At 44.6% G+C, this 12,853-nt stretch overlaps 1 protein-coding gene across 7 annotated transcripts in view; it reads left to right on the forward strand.

Moving 5' to 3' along the window:
- Positions 1 to 12,853, forward strand: part of TNPO1 (transportin 1) — a 560,536-nt gene that overhangs the window by 458,512 nt on the left and 89,171 nt on the right. For all 7 annotated transcript variants that reach the window (XM_033929167.1, XM_033929193.1, XM_033929150.1 and 4 more), the window contains exons 21-22: positions 2,554 to 2,629; positions 3,440 to 3,539. In XM_033929167.1, coding sequence (XP_033785058.1) covers positions 2,554 to 2,629; positions 3,440 to 3,539 — 176 coding nt within the window. The remainder of the gene's footprint in view (positions 1 to 2,553; positions 2,630 to 3,439; positions 3,540 to 12,853) is intronic.

Below are 12,853 nucleotides of genomic sequence, written 5' to 3' on the forward strand. Positions count from 1 at the left end.
AGAAACCCCTCAAACATCTCACAGCTGAAAGAATTCTGCATTGAGGAGTGGGCCAAACTTTCCTCAGACCGATGTCAGAGACTGATAGATGGCTACAAGAAGAGTCTCACTGCAGTTATTTTAGCCAAAGGGGGTAACACTAGCTATTAGGGGGTGTCCTAATTTATTCCTCAGTTAGAATGTACATTTTTGTGGATATCTTTTGTTTCATGAGTAAATCAAGGAAAATGTTTTGTTGTTTACCTGCAGTAACATCACTTTCTTATCCGGAGATTCTTTTGTTTCATGAGTAAATCAAGGAAAATGTTTTGTTGTTTACCTGCAGTAACATCACTTTCTTATCCGGAGATTAAAAACAAAGATTTGACATTGATATGTGAACATTTTTTAAGAAAGAATTGAATATTTCATGGGGTGTCCTAATTTTTTCACATGACTGTATATGTTAAAATGTTTTTTTTAAGTAGTGTATAAGAGAAGATTCTAATCATTTCTCCTGTTTTGAGATAAATTTTAAAAAATTTGCTTTAACCTGAGCATAGATCTATAAGAACATCAAATTTGTCATGTGATATATCCTACACTGAACTTTCTCTGAAAGAGCATCATCTGCTTTATCGCATGTGTCATCAAATTGTTCATAGATGCCTGATTAATGAGAATGTTGCAGTTTGTCTTTTGACCATAGATTTTTTTCTCTGCTTCATTATAAATCTGCTGTTTTTATTTGTGTACTTTGCTTTAAGTAAGTCTTAAACATTCTTTTCCCACCCTTCCTTCCTCTGAAAAGGTAACTTGAATCTGAGAGAACGCCATTAAAACACAATTTTCCTTAACTCTTACATTGAAACATTAACATATTCTTCATGCTTGTAGATTTGATTATTACACAGATCCCATTTGTCCTTGGACTTGCTTTTGAGAGCTTTTTGTTTCCCCTATAGACAGTTTAAATGTAAAACAATATGCTAATGATTTGTGTTTTACAACTTAATTCCCCTAAGGGCTTTCATATGTAAAGCATAACAAGACAAGGTGAAGTATAGTAGATTAAAATGTTCCTTCTTGATTATTATGAATAAGGACCCTTAAAACAAGCTTATGTATTGCTATAGTTTAGAGATAATAGATGCCGGAATCCTGGTTCCCTCCACAGTGGTGTGCATGGACTTATTAGAGGTCTTATAGCTGCCATAGAAGGACCTTTTGGGGATTTAACACTGTTTATCCGCAATTGTGTTCTTGGCATATTACTTTCCTAACATGTAACCTTCTTTTTTTAGGTGCTTCCATAGAGGCACAGTTTACAGCTTAAATCAAAACCAACACTTTTTAAGACTGTTGGTTTTAAAGGTGAAATATATTTTGCCCAAAATTAGTGGCTACAAATATACAAAAGTAGTTAAAAAAAAATTACTGTGGATTTGTTGGATATTGATTGATAACAAAAAAAAATATACCAAGTGTCATTACCAAAAGTAACAGAGCAGTTTTCATAAAGGAGATGGTGAATGGCAAACTTTATGGTGATGGATGTTTTAGGAAAGGCCATAAAGATGAGTTCAACGCTGTTTTGCTTGATACCCTATTTTGAATTCTTGACACCTGGAGGGTCTACTTCAGATAATCACATTTAAATGCAGTTCAAAATTTGCCATTTGCACCTGTAATTCTGTAAAGGTATGTAGAGTACCTTTGAAATTCTTGGAACTCATGACTTCTTTTCTCTGGGTACTTCTGATTTTTCTGCTTAGTCACTATGTTGGTGGGACCCACTATTTGGGAGCACCCCTCTCCCCCCAGAGTGTTTCAGATTTGGAAGATATGTATTATAGGACCGAGTATCCTGAATTGAGTCATACATGATCACTAGCTTTTATATATTTCCCCTCTAGATCTATAAAACAGCACACATTTTAGATGCATCCTTATATTGGTGGTTAGAACTTTATGGCCGCAGTGGACTCGGAGACCATGGTAAAATATGGTTCAGAAGAGGACAAGTCTGCTTTGCTAAAAGTAGCCAGAGACTTGAAGGCATTAAAATAAATGTTTGAGAGATGCTATCTATACTTATTGTCTTCATTGTACAATCATTGTGGAAATGGAAAGAACATAGAAGAAAAAGCTTCTGTTTGCATAACTTCTCTCTGTGGAAAGTATTCTGTTTACTGCTAAGTTAAATTGACATGGATCACAATTATTTTTGCATCGCTTTATCTACTTACAGACAAAGTAGCTGAACATGCATTTTATTACAGGAGTCTAAATTGTGTTCTGGGTGTTCTCTCCGTTATGTTTTTATTTCTCCCCCTTCCTTCTCCCTCATCCCTCTCAAACTAAGAGTATGCCATACATGTTGCTGCCCCTTATTTTAGGGGTGGTAATAAAAACATTAGTAAAATCTTATGTTTATTATCATACACAGGTTCTGTTGGTTTCTGTTTCTGAGTTATTTGTTGTTTTTCTTTATTTTTTCTCCTTCCTCCCCCCTCATTTGCTCATGTCTTGATTGGCGTTTGGTGGTGTATAACCGTGATTGCGTTACCTTAGCAATAACAATTGGTCGTCTTGGTTACGTTTGTCCTCAAGAGGTGGCCCCCATGCTACAGCAGTTTATAAGACCCTGGTGTGTATTATTCAATCTTTTATTTAATTCATTTTCACTCTTTCTTTCTTTCTATCTCACTTAGATATATTTTCAGTTGGTTACAAAATCAGTCGTTAATCATTGCCAACCATGTAACTAATCTTGTCCTATCAGGTTTGTGAGTTTCTCAGTAGCACTGTCATGTATATTTATTTTATGTTGTGGCTAATGACTAATAGATGCATGGGATAAGATTGTCACATGCTTGCTGTGTTAAAGCTTGATATGAAAGAGCATTATAAAATCCATCAGAATGACAATGCATGCTAGTATTGAAAATGAGAGTGCATTAGTCTGATTATAGTAGGTTTAAATTGTTACAAAACTCTGTATTTATAGACTTGATCTGTATAATTTGCTTGCTGCTTTTAGTTAAATTTTTTAAGTGGTGTCTTAAAATATTTTTGTGACACTATATTCTGCTTTTCATAATTAATTGTGGTAATGGTATTTAATGGAATACAAGTTGCATTAACAATACCATGAATCACGAATGCATATATTTTTACATATCAAAGGGCACAAGCCTAAAGTAAACTTTTGTAAAGATAGAAGCCAGTTTCAATATAAATACTATGAAATGCTTAAACACAGTACATGAATTTGTGAATATCATGAGATAAATATATAATGTACTTATACATATTTTAGAAACTTTTAGTAAACCCTGTACTTCTATATTGTGTTATTGTGGCTCTTATTCCATCAAATACTGTGGCTAGGTGAAACATTTGTTAGAGAATTAAAATCATATCCTGTTATGCTAATAATGATTCTGCAATTTAATAGGTGCACGTCTCTACGGAACATAAGAGACAATGAAGAAAAGGATTCAGCATTTCGTGGGATTTGTACCATGATCAGTGTTAATCCTGGTGGAGTCGTTCAGGTATAGCTTGGCTTTTATAAATACAAAATTGTATGTTACAAATTGATTTTTTTCTTATGCAACTAAATAGGCAAAACGCAGAAAAGTTTAGTTGATTTTTTGTTTGTTTTATTTTTTAGATTTAGTTGATAACTTCTAGTGCATCTTAGCAGAGATTCAGAGGCCGATGTACTTGTCCTTGCCTTAAGTTAAACACTGAAGCTTGGTACACAACTTGGTACACATGGTACACATGTGTAAAACTTTTTTTTTTTTTTTTTGCTTAATTTTGTAACCAAATCATGTGCAAACAATTTGTATGCAAAAATAGACATGAACAAGGAAGAGCATACTTACTGGTTGCTTTGGAATAGGGTACGCCAAAGCAGGCACTAGCAACAAATTCTATATTTTGCTCACATTTTATTAGCACTTTGAAGTTCCATGCACATGCAATGGTGTAGTGAGAATGGGAGGTGCCTGGGGCTGTGGCGTCCCTCCCACTCCTTCCCCTCCTGCTGCACCGCACTCCCCTTCCCCTGTAATGTTTAGCTCCCTGGCACAAGCAGCATCTCTAACTTGCTACTGTTTGATCTAAATAACTTTGTGGACAGACTATATACCCCTCCACTCTTATTTCATTCTCAGAGGAGATCAAGGAAAGAAATTAACACAAAAGTGTAGTTAAATATTCAAGGCCTTGGTAGCGTTTGTCATCCTTTAATCAACAAGACAGCATCAGAAAGGCTCCCGAAATTACAAGTGGCTGACCATTTTATTAGGACAATAACAACATCAATTAATTCATTATTAAACGTACTTAGCTGCTACATCTTCCAATTACAATCTATTTACAAATTGCATACTTCAGTGATATTCTATTGGGTCTTGGTAGCGTTTGTCATCCTTTAATCAACAAGACAGCATCAGAAAGGCTCCCGAAATTACAAGTGGCTGACCATTTTATTAGGATAATGACAACATCAATTAATTCATTATTAAACGTACTTAGCTGCTACATCTTCCAATTACAATCTATTTACAAATTGCATACTTCAGTGATATTCTATTGGTTCTATTCAAGTCACATGGTTTCCAGTTAACCATACTTCATTAGTACTTTTCCTTAGCAACAAGTAGTAACTCATCACATGCTGTTAAATCACAGGACATCCCTATGTCCTACTGATAAACAGCTATGTCTCACTTCCTGAAGCAGTTGTCAAGGAAACAGTACAAATTTATCAGTGTGACCCTTAGCTTATTTTCAGGGAACAGTTAGGTTATAGCTTCAGCATCCTGTTCCAGACATGGAACCAAAATATTTCTCTCTCTGGTAACAGTGGTTATCCCAGGACAAGCAGGCATGATATTCTCACATGTGGGTGACGTCATCTATGGAGCCCCAGCGCGGACAGCTTTTCAAGCAAACTTGATTGAAGTTTCAAGTTTGCTACACTGCACCACGCATGTGCATGCCTTCTTGCCCACTAGAGGGCGCATCCCCACCTCGTGGCCAGAAGCCCTGTGGAAATTGAGCTCCTATTTTTCTGCCTTCTGACACCGCGTCTGGGTTAATTAGCTCGGTCGCTGTGCTTTATTTGTTGTTTTTCCTTCATAGTCCGTTGTTTATAGTCGGGGAAAAAAAAAAAAAAACTTTTATTTCTTCCATTCGGCTCCGGGGGCCCGGGACGCGGGACGTCGCTCGTTCCCAGCCCCTTTTCCTTTTCATGTCCCGTCCCTTGACGGGCTTTAAGAAATGCACCCGGTGTGATCGGTTGCTGTCAATTACCGATCCGCACCGGTGGTGCTTGCTTTGCTTAGGTCTAGAGCACCCTACTGACTCCTGTGAAAGGTGCTCCACTTTTCAATCCAGAGCGCTCCGCCGACGCCGTGCCCGGATGGCGGAGCTCTTCTCTGTGGACCCTGCGGCGGGGAAGGCCTCGATGTCGGCTTCGGCCTCGACCTCGGCCTCAGGTCCCTCGACCTCGCCGCGACCCTCGACTTCCTCGAAGCCTGCCGCCTCGACCAAGCCTGCCTCGGGTATGTCCTCGCTTCCGTCCTCGACTCCAGGGTCAGCGAAGAAGCCATCCTCGGGCTCCTCAACAACGGGGGGGGGGGGGGGTCGTCTTCGGCCCCTCCCAGACTGTCGAAACCTAGTGCCCCGAGGGAATACTCGAGACCGAGGTCGCCCTCCAGGGAGCGGCCCCAGACCTACCGGCCATGATGGGGATTCCGGCCTTCCAGGACTTGCTCCGAGCCCTCATTACCTCGGAGCTGTCTGGGGCCCTTGAACACCTGCAGCAGGCCTCGGCCTCGACTGCGTCGGCGGCCTCGGTCTCGGTGCCCTCGGCTTCGGCCCCCGGGGTGCTTCCATCCTCGACCCCGACCTTGCCCTCGACCTCGACCTTGGTTGACCAGCCTGAGAGAAGTGTACGGCCTCGGGACAAGGTGCGTCGGGTTCGGAGGATCTCTTCCTCTTCCTCGAGGTCCTCCCGGGGCTCCTCGCCCTCGGGTTGGCCTCGGGCGAGGCGTCGGCCGAGGAAGCCCAAGCGTTCTCGGGGTTCTCCACGGAGACGTGGTCGCTCCTCGCCGAGCGGAGGTGAGGCGTTGCGTGTCTCAGAGCTCCGCCTTGACAATCCGAGGCTTTTCCGGCCCTCCGTTGGACGGGGTTCGTGAGACTCCTCGCCGAGATGGAGGGGGCGTGCCTCGTATCCCGGGGACTTCCCCCAAGGGATCCTCGGGGCATAGGCGGTCCCCAACCCCTTCGAGGTCGCTCGGTGTGGCCTCCTGGGGATCGGGGTCTGGTAGGGAGCCGCGGTATTCCCTTGAGGCTTCCCCCTTCTGCTCGGCGGGAAGGACTTCCCGTACTCCTTCCCCGCCTTCCAGGCCCTCTTCCTTCTCGACCTTCGTGCAGGATATGGCACGTGCTTTGGACCTGGACTTGCTTGCTGGGTCTCAGTATACGAAGGAGTTTTTGGAGGAGCAAGACTTGCCTAATCCCCCGAGAGAAACTCCTCGTCTGCCTCTCAATAAGGTCCTTCACCAGACCTTCCTGAGAAATCTGGACTCCCCTCTTACAGTCACAGCGGTGCCGTCTAAGATGGAGTCCAAGTACCGGACCATCCCATGTAAGGGCTTCGAGAAAGCACAACTGTCTCACCAGTCGTTGCTCGTGGAGTCGGCGCTCAAGAAGTCGCAACCCTCCAAGGTCTCGGCGGCGGTCCCGCCCGGACGGGAAGGGCGGACCCTGGACAAGTTTGGTCGTCGCCTCTATTCCAATTCGTTGATGGCTACCAGGGTCCTTAATTATGCCTTTACGTTTTCCTCCTTTCTTCGAAGCATGGTCAAAGACTTGCCTCGCTATCAAGGGGTCATGCCGGATTCCCATAAGGAGGGTTTTGCCACGTTCATGTCCAACCTCTCTCAGTTGCGTCTGTACCTGTTCCACGCAGTTTACAACGCATTTGAATTGGCCTCGAGGGTATCCGCCTTTGCAGTGGCAATGCGTCGGCTGGCATGGCTCCGTACGCTTGATATGGACCCTAACTTGCAGGAACGTCTGGCCAATCTACCCTGTATTGGCTCAGAATTATTTGATGAGTCCCTGGAGGCGGCGACTAAACGTTTGTCAGAACAGGAGCGCTCCCTTGCCTCCTTGGTCTGTCCCAAACCTCGGGCCCCGCCACAGAAACCATTCCGGCCTCCCCTGAGGAGATACCCGCAGAAGTCCACACCGGCCTTCTCTAGGCCCCCGCCGAGGCGCCCGCCGCAACAGGGGAGAGGAGCCCAACAAAAACCTCAGGCGCCAGGGGCGTCCAAGCCGGCGCCGTCGTTTTGACATGATGTGCGGATGGGGGCGGGCCCCCTCCGCACTCTCGCCGGACCCCCTTCCTATCGGGGGTCGGCTCCGGGCCTTTTATCCGGCCTGGACCGGGATCACATCAGATGCTTGGGTGCTCCGGATTATCTCCGAGGGCTACTCTCTAAATTTCTCAGCTACGCCGCCGGATCTTCCGCCGGGAGCTTGCCCATGCAACCGGACCCAGCTTCCTCTTCTCCTCGCGGAAGCCAGGGCCTTGTTGAGCCTTCGGGCGGTGGAACCTGTACCCCCCGACCAGCGGGGGCGGGGGTTTTACTCCCGTTACTTTTTGGTCTCAGTCGGTGAGGGAGGTTCTGGAAGCCTCGCGTAAGGTCTCGACTAGGCTTTGCTATTCCCAGAAGTGGACCAGATTTTCATCTTGGTGTTCCTCGAACCGTTTGGACCCGAGTTCGGTCCCAGTGTCTTCGGTGCTGGAATATTTGTTGCATCTGTCTAAGTCTGGACTGAAGACAACTTCCATTCGGGTGCATCTCAGTGCCATTGCGGCCTTTCATCGCCCTCTAGAGGGTCGATCTCTTTCTCTTCATCCTCTGGTTGCGCGTTTCATGAAGGGTCTTGTGAATGTTCATCCCCCTCTGAAACCTCCGCCTGTCGTTTGGGATCTTAATGTAGTCCTAGCTCAACTGATGAAGCCTCCTTTTGAGCCTATCGACAGATCTCTTCTTAAGTTTCTCACTTGGAAGGTGGTCTTTTTGATTGCGCTCACGTCCGCTCGTCGGATTAGTGAGCTGCAGGCTTTGGTTGCGGATCCACCTTTTACGGTGTTTCATCATGACAAGGTGGTTCTTCGCACCCATCCCAAATTTTTGCCTAAGGTTGTGTCTGATTTCCACCTCAATCAGTCCATTGTTCTTCCGGTGTTTTTCCCGAAGCCCCACTCCCATCCTGGTGAGGCGGCACTTCACACGCTTGACTGTAAGAGGGCGTTGGCATTTTATCTCCAACGTACCAAGTCTCATCGGAAGGTTCCTCAATTATTTTTGTCCTTTGATCCTAATCGGCTGGGACATCCTGTTTCCAAGCGCACCTTGTCCAACTGGCTTGCTGCTTGTATTTCTTTTTGCTACGCTCAGGCTGGTCTCACGCTCCATGGTCGAGTCACGGGGCATAAGGTCAGGGCTATGGCAGCTTCTGTTGCTTTCCTCCGGTCTACTCCTGTGGAGGACATATGTAAAGCTGCCACTTGGTCTTCGGTTCATACGTTCACCTCCCACTACTGTCTGGACACTTTGTCCAGAAGCGACGGCCGGTTTGGCCAGTCGGTGTTACGTAACCTGTTTTCCTAAATTGCCATCCTCCCACCTGCCCTTTTTTGGTTGGTTTGGAGGTCACCCACATGTGAGAATATCATGCCTGCTTGTCCTGGGATAAAGCACAGTTACTTACCGTAACAGGTGTTATCCAGGGACAGCAGGCATATATTCTCACAACCCGCCCTCCTCCCCGGGGATGGCTTCTTTGCTGGTTATGGAACTGAGGACCACGAGGTGGGGATGCGCCCTCTAGTGGGCAAGAAGGCATGCACATGCGTGGTGCAGTGTAGCAAACTTGAAACTTCAATCAAGTTTGCTTGAAAAGCTGTTCGCGGTGGGGCTCCGTAGATGACATCACCCACATGTGAGAATATATGCCTGCTGTCCCTGGATAACACCTGTTACGGTAAGTAACTGTGCTTAACAAACAATATGAACTCTGCATGCTATTCATATTATGCTATGTCACATGTCTCTGAAGCATGTCTATTATTCAGCTACATTATATATATTTATATATTAGTGCTTTTTAAGGTCTTAACTAAAATTGTATCTAAAACATATTGGTTATGGGGGCCTCCCTTATATCCTGTATAATACAATTATCATAATTACTGCCAGCATTGGCTCTCCCTGTGACCCAGAAGTAACGTCAGAGGGAAGCGCCGAGGCCAGCGCGAGCAGCAGGTTGGAGCTGCTGCTCATGCTGGCAAAAACTATAGGTATGGTTGGTGGGGAGAGGAGGAGGGCGTCAACCAAAATGGCGCCCAGGGCTTCCCCCCCCCCTTTACTATGTCACTGTGCACATATCATTGCTTCCCCAACCTTTATCTAATATGACTCCATTTTAACACTTCATGTGACTCCCAGATGATGATAGCCAAAATAGATCTCCATTCCCCTTCCTCTCTATTTTATCCAAAAGATTTGAAGGCAGCAGTGGTAAGAGCTGTAACAGTCAACGTAGGATCTCTTTTCACTGTGTATGAGCTTCTAGTTTTAACATGAAGCCCAAACAGAAGAGTGTAAGTAAGGCATGTGAATATAAATAAAAACACACATCAACTCAGTCTGGTTTTCAGGATACCTGCACATATGAGAGATTTTCATAGAGTTCAGGCAGTACTCGCAGAACAACAGTGCCTCACTTAAATTGGTACAATTGAGGACTGAATTGAGAAAGGCAGAGCAAATTTAGAAACAAACATCAGATGTTAATGATTTGGCTTCATTTCAGATTAAGGAACATGAATATTTTATTTTGAGAAATGACAGATTCTTATTCCAGTGCAATAGGTGCATCATTCTAGACTTGTGGGTTATCTCCCAATGGCCGTGAGCCATCTGCAGAAGGCATCTACTCTGAATTTTTTCTGTAACTCTGTACTTCATAGGGAGCTCTACTGCCACTTGTAGTTTTTCCCTTCTGCACATGAACCTGAAGGAGTGTTTTTGTTCTGCTCTTCCTTTTTTTATTTTCTTCAGATTTTTTTGACCCTTTTCAGGGTTTTTGGTGCTTGGAGCATTTACTTCAGCTCTGCCTAAGTTGAGAAGAAGCAGACTGCGCTCTGCAGCTGACAGGCCAATCCCTAGTGGTACCTGTTAGCCAGCCTGCATATATATTTTGAAACTTGGGACCACCCCCATTTTATGCTCACCTACTGCTTGGTAGGGGTTCAAGCACAGGCTATTGAGCATCCTTAGGGGGCTCATTGGTGTCTCACAGGGTGCCAACTGCATTTTTTACCTCCACTTTTCTGTTCATGCGTCCATCGGTCTGCGAGGGTGGTGGGCAAGGTCAGGCACTGTGTCTGACTTGCAGCCCAGCATGAGGCAGTGATTCTTCTCCTTGCAGCTAATAAACAGGGGGACTGAGGCAGGCTGCAGCACATTTACAGCACAGGTCACAGTGAGGGAGACTGTTACAGCCTGAGAGGTGATTTGGGGGAGGTCTGAAAATTGTAAATTTGAGCATTTCTGCATGTTCTCCTATGTTCCCCCCCAACCTGGAAAATCCTTATTTTGCTGATTTTAAACTGTACTGTATTTAAATTATGATTTTTGGTGTGAAAATCGTAGCAGCGGCCGTCTTCGATTTTAGCAATCTGTTTTTCAAATGTTCCCTGCATTCTCAAAACTGTAATTTTTGCTTCAAAACTTGTTGCGATGGGGTCCTTGGGCTCCTCTGCTCAAAATTCATCTGAGGATTGTGCGAAATCTGTACTTCAGGAGTGCCTTTGTGACATGTGGCGCAGCCGAGAGAGGTGGGAGTGGAAATTGGAATGACAAATGAGGTGATTAAATTTGCAGATGACACTAAACTGTTCAAAGTTGTTAAAACGCATGCAGATTGTGAAAAATTGCAGGCGGATATTAGGGAATTGGAAGAATGGGCGTCCAAATGGCAGATGAAATTTAATGTGGACAAATACAAAGTAACATACAGAATAAATGACAGCAGATAAAGACCTGAACAGTCTTGCCCATCCAGTTTGCCCACAAGTTTTACCCATTAAAAAATACATGATTAAATTAACTTGTCTGATGCACATTGGGAAGAATAACCTGAATTACAGTTACCGGATGCTAATGTCCACCTTGGGGATTAACGCCCTAGAAAAGGATCTGGGTATCCGTAGACAATACAATAAAACCTTCCGCCCAATGTGAGGCCACGGCCAAAAAAGCAAATAGGATTCTAGTAATTATTCAAAAAGGGATGGTTAACAAGACTAAGAATGTTATAATGCCCCTGTATCACTCCATGGTGCGACCTCATCTGGACTATTGCATTCAATTCTGGTCTCCTTATCTCAAGAAAGATATAGTAGCTCTAAAAAAGGTTCAAAGAATAGCGACCAAGATGATAAAGGGGATGGAACTCCTCTCGTATGAGGAAAGACTAAAACAGTTAGATGACCAGTGTAGTAGGGCTCTTCAGTTTGGAAAAGAGATGGCTGAGGGGAAGTATGATTGAAGTCTACAAAATCCCGAGTGGCGTAGAACGGGTACAAGTGGATTGATTTTTCACTCCGGCAAAATTTATAAAGACTAGGGGACACTTGATGAAGTTACAGGGAAATACTTTTAAAACCAATAGGAGGAAAAAAAATTTCACTCGGAGAATAGTTTAAGCTCTGGAATGCATTGCCAGAGGATGTGACAAAAGTAGATAGCATAGCTGGTTTTAAGAAAGGTTTGGACAATTTCCTGGAGGAAAAGTCCATAGTCTGTTATTGAGAAAGACATGGGTGAAGCCACTGTTTGCCCTGGATCGGTAGCATGGAATATTGCTACTCCTTGGGTTTTGGCCAGGTACTAGTGACCTAAACTAGCAACCGTGAGAACAGGCTACTGAGTTTGATGGACCATTGGTCTGACCCAGTAAGGCTATTCTTATGTTCTTAAGCTTAGCTTCTCCCCAACTAAGCAGGTGACAAAAGGGACATCCTTCTCTGTTTTCGGAGCCCAGCAGTGCTGCAGGCATCCCACAGCCCAAGAAATGCAAGTTTAAGTCATCTGAGGTTGACTCCATGCTCCAAGGTTTGAAGGCCTTCTCAGATTTATGAAATTTTTGTGTCACACCTTTTGTGATAGCTGTGCTTCTCCTTCACTGTCCTGCTGCGCCTTGGACTTGTCTCTCAGCAGCTTTTCTCGTGAGCATGTTCTCTTTGCAGACCCTGCTCTTTTACTGTAACTGAGGATGGTGATTAATTTGATGACACCTTGTTTCTGGGGGTGCCTTTCCCCTGACTGAGGACCTGGATTAGCATGCCAGATCTTCGGCTCCTTCTCTGGCTTTTGCACCGTGGAACATTCCCACAGATCTGCATTTATTTCAGTCTGCTGCCTTTCTGAATCTCTTTATGGAGTCTCTACATGAGCTCAATTTGAACCTACATCTGGCTTATTTTACCGCCTCCTGTTTCATGTCTGGAGTGAAAACTCAGTCTTCAGCATTTTCCTGGCATCTTGATATTCCAATTCTAATATCAGAGCACTGGGTTTCTCAGGAAGGGACTCTCACAGGAGCCAGAGTCTTGTCCCATCTTTCTTATGGCACCTCGAGTGGTCTCCCTGGTTGTACATGTGATTACGTGCACCTCCCTTCCCTGTGAAGCTGGTATAGTATTCCAGGCCATACAGGACTGCCATGTGGATGTAGTTCTCAGGAGATTCTTTGAGACAGTAGCTTTGGG

This window comes from Geotrypetes seraphini, chromosome 1 (assembly GCF_902459505.1).
Source record: "Geotrypetes seraphini chromosome 1, aGeoSer1.1, whole genome shotgun sequence".
NCBI lineage: Eukaryota > Metazoa > Chordata > Amphibia > Gymnophiona > Dermophiidae > Geotrypetes > Geotrypetes seraphini.